The sequence below is a fragment of the Neolamprologus brichardi genome, chromosome 18 (genome assembly GCF_056152115.1).
Source record: "Neolamprologus brichardi isolate AB-2024 chromosome 18, ASM5615211v1, whole genome shotgun sequence".
Classification (NCBI taxonomy): domain Eukaryota; kingdom Metazoa; phylum Chordata; class Actinopteri; order Cichliformes; family Cichlidae; genus Neolamprologus; species Neolamprologus brichardi.
Window position 1 is genome coordinate 2046206 of NC_142121.1, and position 11044 is coordinate 2057249.

The following is an 11044-nucleotide window of genomic DNA, read 5'->3' on the forward strand; positions in this document are numbered from 1 at the left end:
CCTTGTTGCCGAACTATTACCACCTTACTACCGGGCTTCATTTCCATATTATTACCTGCAGTTTTTGGGCCCTTATTATACAATTACATAAATCTCAGTGTTATATTACTCAACTATAACTATGTTTGCTACCATGATTTTTTTTAAATATAGTTGTGAGTGGTAATAACATATAAATTGAAGAACACAGAGTGAGATGCACATTTTGTAGTCCATCTTCTGTCACTGTAGTTTCTTCTTGTTTTTAAGTCCTTAAAAATCCTCCTTAATACCTTTCCTTGACCTTGTAATGTTTCCCACTGTGATGAAGAAAAAATGTTAAGGAGAAGGAGGTAAGAGGTCATTTTTGGACTATTCAAAGCGCGCTCTGACCACTCAGCTATCGTCTTTCCTGAGGAAATCTGACTGTTGGACCACACCCTGTAACTTTCTCTCTCTCTCCTCCCCAGCAGGCGGGAGTTTGTTTGTTTTGGTTTCTTTTTGCTTTTTGTTTTCCACAGACTATCATCGACACTCACACATTAGTGACACAGTCATCCCACATTTGGGATTAAATAAATAAACTCCATTACTGTGTGGTCATCCTGTTTTATCAGAGCTGATTAATGGCAGCACTCACTTTCAGTTTCACTTGCTGTTTAGCTTTAAAACACTGATGGAATGAAAGTGAAAGGGAATGAAAGGGAAAGTGTTTCCCTCCCTGAATGAAGACAGACAGTCTGTCTGACTGAAATGCCTCTTTAACTGATCTACCTGGATCATTTAGCATTCATTATGATGACACACAGTGTACTCACAGCAGAGGTCGTCGATCCTCTGAAGTTGTTCTGTCGTCTGCCTCTTGGTCTCTGAGAGGAAGCAACTCCAACCCCAAACGGTCTGATATCTGCGGCTTTAAACTCTGCTGCCCCCTTGTGGCACCAACACACTGCAGCTGCTGCTACTGATCATGACAGACAACATTCAAGTAATATTAACAAGCACATTAATTAAACATTACTGAACAGATTGGTGCACGAAGAGAAAAAAAACATATTGAAATTCAACTTTCATCTTCAGGAAATGTTTTTTTAACACTCACAGTTTCACATCTATAAATCTGACCATAAATCTGTCAGAGGATGTCAGATAAGACCGTAGACCTGAAGAAGCCAGGAACGTTCTTCTAGACATCAGCAGGAAGCTCGGTGAGAAGGTGACAACTGTTGTGTGATTCTTTAGAAATGGAAGAAATATCAAACGACCATCAGTCGCTCTCGGTCTGGAGCTCCATGCTTGCCTCATGGGATGATGGTGATCATCAGAAAGGTGGTTGTGATGGACAAACCCATGGCCACACTCTGAAGTCGTTGCCAGACAAAATGTGGTGGCCAGGGTTTGAAAGCATTAAATGCAACAGGGATAATTGGACTGCACCACCACTTCCTGCTGAAGGGGGGAATGTGTGTTTTCTTTAATGTAAAAACAAAGTAGTTGCCCTTAATTAAATATTTGAGTTTAGGGGTTAATGTTTTTGATTTTCTTCTTTGGTGTTTAGTTTATTATCAAACCAGACTGTACTGCATTTTTTTTTTGTTTACAGTTGTGTTTTGTTTAGTTACCCCTCATGTGTCATAGTGGTCTGATCAGCCATTAGATAAATCCTTGTGTGTCATTTCATGTTTAGGTCAGTTATGCTTGTTTGGGCAGTCAGTTGGTTTGTTAAGTTGCGGTTTTACATGAGTTGAGTTTTGTTTCTTTTACCTATTTTATGAGCTCAACATTTATTACTTTTGTAAATATAATTTTTGGTTTAACCCTCTCAGGCTCAAATTAAGTTTTTGTTGCTAATGCACAAAAGAATACCTGCAGTGGTACTTCTGAGTAAAAAAACCTCATAAAATATGTATGTGGGGTAATCAGGTTGTTAGTTTTTACTTGTTGCAAATTTGCAACGCCTGCCTTGAGAGGGTTAAATGGCAACCCTATTTTTCAAATAATTTCTGTGACTCCTCCTGTTTTCAACTCGGTCCACCACACAAGTCCAAGCCAGCTAAGATCAGCAAGAACCCTGTTATCATGGTTCCGAAAAGGTAGATACTCCTCCTGTCCTAAATCGACCGTCCCGCCAGGCACATGACCCTCCAGTTCCTCCACCTGTCCATCATGTATGTGGCAGGGAATGTCCCTCCAGGATAGTCGGGCTCCCCCGACCTCAGGCTTCTTGTTGAGAAGAGGGTGTCAATTGGATTCAGGACCAGTTGATCAAATTATAATTATCAAAGCTGAAAATTTAAATAGTTAAAAGTTGAAATTTGAATAGTTGGTTTTTGTATTATATTATTTATTTATTACATTTTATGTGGAGTGAATAAATAAAAGTATATTTCCGGTGGCCCCTACAGTCAAAACACATACAAACTCCAAAACACTTAAAAAACACAACAGAAGTGCTCCAGGATGCTAGGGGGCAGTGTTGAGCTTTTGTTACCTCGTGGCTACACAAGCCAGAAAGAACCAACGACCGGACTTGGTGTGTGGTAGTAACAGGTAAATGAACATTTTTTTTAAATTATTATTATTTGAATATATATGAGTGATTGTGTATAAATACACAAACAATACACATATGCTTTCAATTGTGTAATTTAAGTGATCTAAGTAGCTGTTTTGGAAGTTCAGTTAACGCTAGAAATGTGTTTTGGAGTTTGTACGTGTTTTGTCTCTAGGGGCCACCGCATATATTTATATATAAACATATATAAATAAAACCACTTTTTTTACATTAGTAATTCCTTTTGTGCATAATTTTATATTATTGTTAATAATAAATAAATTAAAGCAACAAAACAACCTGAAGAGCCGGTTCTCTAAAAAGAGCCGGTTCTCTAAAAAGAGCCGGAAATCCCATCACTAGAATACAGAGCTCAGAACTGCCAGATTCAATGATTCTAATAAAATAATGTGTAATGTAGTAAATGCACAGAGACTAAAGGAGCACAGCTTTACTGGAAACATTCGAGCTGGTTTCAGACGGCTGAAGTTCTTCATGCTGCCTCACTGTCAGACATTACTGAGGACTCTGCTGGAAGGGAGCGCCCTCTGCTGGGCTGCTGGCCAAACTACAAGCACTGTGTTAAGTTACTGAGTGTAAATTTAAAAACGAGTGGACAGGAAGTAAATGAAAATGAAGCTGTGAATGTGTAAATGACACCTGTGAGTTAGTAAAACTACGTTTGATAGCTGATAAACATTTACTGTGTTTTATGAAGCAACTAAATTACAGAAACATCCAGAAAAATTACAGGAAAGTAAACAAAAAGTAAAATTATACTTTTTAAATAAAAGCATAAAAATCAACACATTAAAAACTCCATAAACATCAACATCAGGAGTCACTGAGAAAATAAACTTAATATTAGATCAAAGTTAAAGAATATAAAATATGCTGAAAACAAAAAGTAAAAGGTTGAACATCGTAAAGTCCACTCCAATAATCACACTTCTATGTTAAAGATAAATCAATTTTAAAATGAGATCTTATCAGGCAGCAAACAGTAAATATGAGATTTTTTACATGTGTCGTTTGTCTTCATCGACTGAGTTCAGATCTTTATCATCTGAGTTCAAACTGGTCTCGACCTTTTCTTTGTTCTTCTTTGTGATCACATGAACGTTCAGTGAAGGAGTTTCTCTCCTTCCTCTATTTTAGCCATGAGCTCTGCTTTTTCCTTCATGGACATCAGAGACTCAACTCGTCTCTTCCAGCCTGGTTTGACTTCAGATTTCTCTCCTTCAATAAGCATGTCGATGTACTCTGGAATATACAGAGGGTTTGTCTTCAGTGATGTCTCTTTGAGTCTGTTCAGACACTTAGAAGATTTCTCCATCAGTTTCATCACTTCAACCTGTAACGTTTCATATTCAGCCTCCAGTTTTTCAGCAATCATCTTCTCCATTCCCAGGTATCGCCTCCTCTCTGCTCCATATATGTTAAGTTTATCACTCGTCTCTTTTATCTCCTCAAGCTTGGCTAACCCAAGTTTCACCTGCTCCTGCAGATTCTCAACTGAAATCTCGAGCTGCTTTCTTTCTCTGAGGACTTCCTTTGTCAGTGTCAAGCTTTTGGTTTCTATTTTATTCAGAGCAGCAAAAAACTTCTTCATACTTTTTGTCCCCATTTTCCAAAACATCTGATCAAAACCTCCTTCTTCATCATCATCACTCATTCTGTCTCCTTTGTCGTTTGCAAACAGCGCTGAGTTATTGAACTTGAAGTGAACCGGCAGCCCGTCTTTTGTTTTAGGACATGGGACTCCTGCAGCATTGATCGCCTCTAGAACTGGAGGTCGCTGACTGTCTGCAAATGTCACCACAATGCTGATGTTTTCTGCCACATCTTTGCCAAAGATTGAGAGCACTGAATCAAACACATATTTCTGTGTTGTGGATCTCACTTGAGCAGCTGGTGCTACAAAACACACAGCATCGATTTCAGTGACACCACCCTGATCAGAGAAGAGATTACGTAGCTGCTCTGTGATCTCTCTGTCTCTTTCTATGCCTCTTGTATCTCCAAAGCCTGGAGTGTCAATAATGGTCAGAGAGAACGGGATTTTAAATCCATCCTGGTGGTTGATTTTGTAAACAGTGACTTCAGAGGTCTGACTGTGAGGTCGTGATGTTGACTGATCCTCATTAATGAATTTAAACCTGAAACTGTCCTCCCACTCGACACCAACAATGTAGTTGATCATCCCATCGATCAGAGTGGACTTTCCTGATCCTGTCGCTCCAAAAAGTATTATTGTACGATTCTGCCCCTCAGTTTCTTCTCCAAGGTTAAACTTCTTGCATCCATATACAGTGGGGCAAAAAAGTATTTAGTCAGCCACCGATTGTGCAAGTTCCCCCACTTAAAATGATGACAGAGGTCAGTAATTTGCACCAGAGGTACACTTCAACTGTGAGAGACAGAATGTGAAAAAAAAATCCATGAATTCACATGGTAGGATTTGTAAAGAATTTATTCGTAAATCAGGGTGGAAAATAAGTATTTGGTCAATAACAAAAATACAACTCAATACTTTGTAACATAACCTTTGTTGGCAATAACAGAGGTCAAACGTTTACTATAGGTCTTTACCAGGTTTGCACACACAGTAGCTGGTATTTTGGCCCATTCCTCCATGCAGATCTTCTCAAGAGCAGTGATGTTTTGGGGCTGTCGCCGAGCAACACGGACTTTCAACTCCCGCCACAGATTTTCTATGGGGTTGAGGTCTGGAGACTGGCTAGGCCACTCCAGGACTTTCAAATGCTTCTTACGGAGCCACTCCTTTGTTGCCCGGGCGGTGTGTTTTGGATCATTGTCATGTTGGAAGACCCAGCCTCGTTTCATCTTCAAAGTTCTCACTGATGGAAGGAGGTTTTGGCTCAAAATCTCACGATACTTGGCCCCATTCATTCTGTCCTTAACACGGATCAGTCGTCCTGTCCCCTTGGCAGAAAAACAGCCCCATAGCATGATGTTTCCACCCCCATGCTTCACAGTAGGTATGGTGTTCTTGGGATGCAACTCAGTATTCTTCTTCCTCCAAACACGACGAGTTGAGTTTATACCAAAAAGTTCTACTTTGGTTTCATCTGACCACATGACATTCTCCCAATCCTCTGCTGTATCATCCATGTGCTCTCTGGCAAACTTCAGACGGGCCTGGACATGCACTGGCTTCAGCAGCGGAACACGTCTGGCACTGCGGGATTTGATTCCCTGCCGTTGTAGTGTGTTACTGATGGTGACCTTTGTTACTTTGGTCCCAGCTCTCTGCAGGTCATTCACCAGGTCCCCCCGTGTGGTTCTGGGATCTTTGCTCACCGTTCTCATGATCATTTTGACCCCACGGGATGAGATCTTGCGTGGAGCCCCAGATCGAGGGAGATTATCAGTGGTCTTGTATGTCTTCCATTTTCTGATGATTGCTCCCACAGTTGATTTTTTCACACCAAGCTGCTTGCCTATTGTAGATTCACTCTTCCCAGTCTGGTGCAGGTCTACAATTCTTTTCCTGGTGTCCTTCGAAAGCTCTTTGGTCTTGGCCATGGCAGAGTTTGGAGTCTGACTGGTTGAGGCTGTGGACAGGTGTCTTTTATACAGATGATGAGGTCAAACAGGTGCCATTCATACAGGTAACGAGTGGGGGACAGAAAAGCTTCTTACAGAAGACGTTACAGGTCTGTGAGAGCCAGGGATTTTCCTTGTTTGAGGTGACCAAATACTTATTTTCCACCCTGATTTACGAATAAATTCTTTACAAATCCTACCATGTGAATTCATGGATTTTTTTTTCACATTCTGTCTCTCACAGTTGAAGTGTACCTCTGGTGCAAATTACTGACCTCTGTCATCATTTTAAGTGGGGGAACTTGCACAATCGGTGGCTGACTAAATACTTTTTTGCCCCACTGTATGTTCATGTGTTCTTCTGTCAGAGGCAGTTTGTAAACTGTGGGGGAATCAGATTTGATCTTTTCACTTTTATCTCTCAGTTTTTCTGCCAAACATGTTTCTTTGTTTCTGCCACTTGAAGTTGTTTTAATAGAAACTTGATTATCCGGCCCGACACCTGCTGAGGTCACTGCTCTGCATCTGAACACATACTCTGTGTTTGGCTTCAGATCTCTCACTGTGACTTCTTCAGCCTTTGCTTCTGTCTTCTGCTGCCATCCATCCTCTCCACTGACACAGTGCTCAACAGAGTAGGAGGTGATGTTCTCTGCTCCAAATCTGGGTGGAGAAATCTTCAGTGTCACACTGTTGTGGTTTCTGTCAGCTGCTGTCACAGTTTCAGGCTTTGAAGGAGGCTCAAAGTTCTCACTGACAGCAAATCCACCTTCATAAAGGTAGATGCTGGAACCTTCCTGGGTCTCATTAGTTAACCCCACTGTCAGGAACTTAATGTTCTTGTTCTCCTTGTTGGCCTCTGCAAAATCACTGAAGAGTTTTGCTTTCTTCCTCATTTCATCTGTTACTTCTTTTGAGGCGTACCATTGTTCCTTCTCTACATCATGAGTGTGAGGATCTTGAATGTCTGAGCTGGTTTTTCCTCTTAAGTATTGTGATAAAGCTGAGAGGTACGGTTCATCCTTTCCCAGAGAGGTGAAAACAAAACACACAACATGCTCTGCACTCAGACTTTCCTTGTACAGATCATTTTGAGATGAGATGATTTTGGTGTTTTTCATCCTGCTGGTAAAAGACATTAAAGTGTAGATTTCTCTCTCTTTACAGTCCATCCACTCATTCAGGTTTTTGCTGTTGAAAGGTGAAGAATGTCTCTTCTTCAGGATCTCTGCAAGCTCAGCTTCCTCTTCTCCTCCTCCTCGGATTGATGGAAGTTTCTTTCCCAAAGTTTGTTGGAATTCCAGTTTGAACTCAGAGCACATTTCTTTAAAACTTTTAATTTTTTTACCAATCTGTGGGAACTGCTGTGCAGTGCTGGTTCTCAGTACATCATTGTACCTCATTTCCAGCTCACTGAAGTCCTCCAGGACTCTCTGTGCTTCTTGAACTAATCCTATACTGATCTGACGGACGAGTTTAGCAGCAGAAGAATCTAAAGCTGTCAGTGGCAGCAGCCAGACCATCACTGGTACAGCATTTTTTCCTTGAGCTCCTAGTAATCCTGGCAGGCTTTGGTAGACTTCTACTGCACCTTGAAAGGTTGTTGGTGGTTGTGGAAGACAGAAGTCTCCATAAAACCTGCAGGAGAATTTATCAAGACTGGCTTTGTCCTTCTCTTCCATCTTCAGGGAACCTTCACCTTCTACAGAAAGTAAGGGAATCTTCTTGATGGTCACCTTCAAGTTGCCCTGAACATCTTGATGATCTTCGTGTTCAGAAACTTCTCGGTCAAACACAAAGAAAGCTTGTGCTCCATAAAGAATAGCTGTGACTACATGTGTTGCTAAGCCTTGATCAAAAACATATGGATGCTTCACGTTTCCTCTTCCAAGATGATTCATGGACAGCTCCTGGATCTTTGTGGTTGCCTTGTACTTCAGTGTTACTCTGGCCTGATTTCTGGAAGATTTACTATCATTCAGATATTTGGCAGATCCATCAACCTGAACCAGCCCACCTAAGAAACTTGCCTTCAGTGAAGCTTCAACATTTAGAGCTGAAGATTTGCCAGAAATTGATTCAGATGCAACAATTTCAAACTCATTAGAGGGCTTTGATCTTTCTGCTATATCTTTCATCAGCTCATCACGATCCCACAGAGTCATTCCTGCAAAACAAGAAGCAAAAACATTAATACCAGGACTCCATCAATTAAATCACACTCTAAAATAATTTATTTATTATTTATTAATTTCTTTTTTAAAAAATTACTTTGTTTTTTTGTCTTTTTTGTGATGATCACAAAAATAGTAAATGAAACTTTGGAGACTGGAGAAACTCTGGAGTTCAGGCTCTGCATCTCAGTCAACACTCAACTCATAATACACATTTTAGGCAATGATAGTAATAATATCAAAAGACTTGATTTGGTTTTTGTAATGGGACGCCAATGTTTAACTTGGAACCTTGGGGCGATACCCTATCTTTGGTACCCAATCTCGGGTGGGGCTAATGATATCTCCCTCTTGACCTGGCGTCTACATACGTGTACACACACACACACACACACACACACACACACACACACACACACACACACACACATCTATCTGTCTGTCTGTCTGTCTGTCTGTATATGTATATATGTATATATATATTAGGGGTGCAACGATACACAAAATTCACGGTTCGATATTTTTTTCGATACAAAAAAAATGTTCATGCCTTTTTAATTTGTCATTTATTAAATTTTCACGGCACATTCTGCACCACATCTGTGCATTCATCATGAAGCCAGCTCACCTCCTAGGCTGCACTGTCGAGGGCAGATCCACTGAGCGCTCAACACAGACAGCATCGTCAGAAGGAAAGTTGATAAAATAAATTAAACATTTTGTATTGTTCGATACATATGCGTACCGAACCGAAAGCACTGTATCGAACGGTTCAATATCGATATGAGTATCGTTGCATCCCTAATATATATGTATATGTGTTTATATATAGAGTAGTCGAACGCAGATTCACTGAGCGCAGGGCAAGCTAGCGAGACAGAAGTTAAGCTCTCCTTGCAACATGGCAAATGGAACCTCCCCCACCCTCATTCAGATCTGGCATTTGGAACTATTTTGGTTTTCATGTGACGTATGACCCTGAAGGTAAGCGCGTCATGGACAAAAGTAAAACAGTATGTCGGATGTGCCACGCAATGCTCAATTAGGACTATAAATACCTTGGAGTACACATTGACAATAAACTGGACTGGGCTAAAAACACCACAGCACTTTACAGGAAGGGCCAGAGTCGTCTCTATTTTTTGAGGCGACTGAGGTCCTTCAACATCTGCCAGAAAATGCTCAGGATTTTCTATAAGTCTGTTGTGGCCAGTGCGATCCTCTATGCTGTTGCATGCTGGGGGAGCAGGCTGAGGGTAGCAGATGCCAATAGACTCAATAAACTAATCCGTAAGGCCAGTAATGTTGTGGGGATGGAGCTGGACTCCCTCAAGGTGGTGTCGGAGAGGCGGATGTTGTCCAAGATAAAGACAATGTTGGATAACACCTCCCACCCACTCCATGACATGCTGGTCAGTCACAGGAACACGTTCAGTGAGAGTCTGAGATTACCGAAAAGCACCACTGAACGACACAGGAAATCTTTCCTGCCTGTGGCTCCCTGTACAACGCATCCACTTAACACACTGGTTACTGCTACAACTACACATGTTTCTTTTCCAGCTATTTATTAATGAGTGCCTTTGTGTGTGTGTGTATATATATATATATATATATATATATATATATATACACACACACACACACACACACACACACATATGTACACACACACACGTCCAACTTTCTTGTGTTAAAATCATGTTTAATGCCTACTATAAAAACTGTTTTGGTCACTGTGGACAGAGTCTCCCTTCAGATCAATTGCACAGTGAATTATTTGATATCATGTATGTGATACATGATGGACAGCTGGAGTAATGGCTGTCATAGGGTAAGAGGTGGGGTTCACCCTGGAAAGGTCGCCAGTCTGTCGCAGGGCTAACACAGAGAGACATACAACTATTCACACCCATTGGCAATTTAGAATAATCAGTTCACCTAACCTCATGGATTCAAATTTAGGACCTTCTTGCTGTAAGCTAACAGTGCTAACCACTGTGCTACCTAAATCCAATACAAAAGCAAAAGAATTTAAAATAGCTTCAAATACTGAAACTTCAGATGTGACAGGTTAAATCTTACCAGGGACAAGTTTATCGCTTCGGCAGTCATACAGCATCCCCAGGCCAAAAGGCCGGCCAAGTGCTGCCATCTTCATTGTATCACCAGATTTAGAGTCCATGGTTCAGTATGAACTGGAAGTAATCAGAAACAGTTTGTCAGTTTTCTGTTCTCACTTTACTGTTGTCATGTGACACTTTGTGGCAGGCAGGATATAGGACCCAAATGCAGGACTCAGGACACGGAGGGATGAACGAAAGGAGGCAGCTTTTATTGCACTGCATAAACTTGAACACTAAATACAAGGAACAAAACACAACTAGAAGCTAGAAAACTAAGAACTCAGGAAACTAGAAAAATAGAAACACAGAAGCTAGAAACTAGGAACTGACAAGAAGCAACAATGTGAACCAAGAGCACGGCAGAAACACACAGCACTGAGAGGGTACGACGTGACAACGGACATAGGGAAACACTGGGCTTAATTACACCAGGGAGTAACGAGGGAATGGGAAACACAGCTGGGACTAATGTGACATAATGAGATGAAAAGGAAGCAAAACTGAAAACATTAAGAAAGGACGTGAGACTGTCAAAATAAAACAGGAAACAGGAGACAGGCACAGAGATGTGGACTTGACAAGGAGACGCTAGACAAGAAACTAGATGAGGGATGTGTAACACAGGGGAGGCATAGAGGCAA

General features: G+C 41.0%; 1 protein-coding gene across 1 annotated transcript; it reads right to left on the bottom strand.

Annotated features, from left to right (window-relative positions):
- Positions 1 to 3656: 3656 nt before the first annotated feature.
- LOC148097256 (cytolytic toxin-beta-like) lies at positions 3657 to 10462 on the bottom strand. The gene is made up of 4 exons (XM_087832384.1): positions 10363 to 10462; positions 6577 to 8270; positions 6445 to 6534; positions 3657 to 4838 (listed from the first exon to the last, which is right to left on the bottom strand). Exons 1-4 carry the CDS (start codon positions 10460 to 10462, stop codon positions 3657 to 3659), a joined length of 3066 nt encoding a protein of 1021 aa, XP_087688510.1.
- Positions 10463 to 11044: the final 582 nt, after the last annotated feature.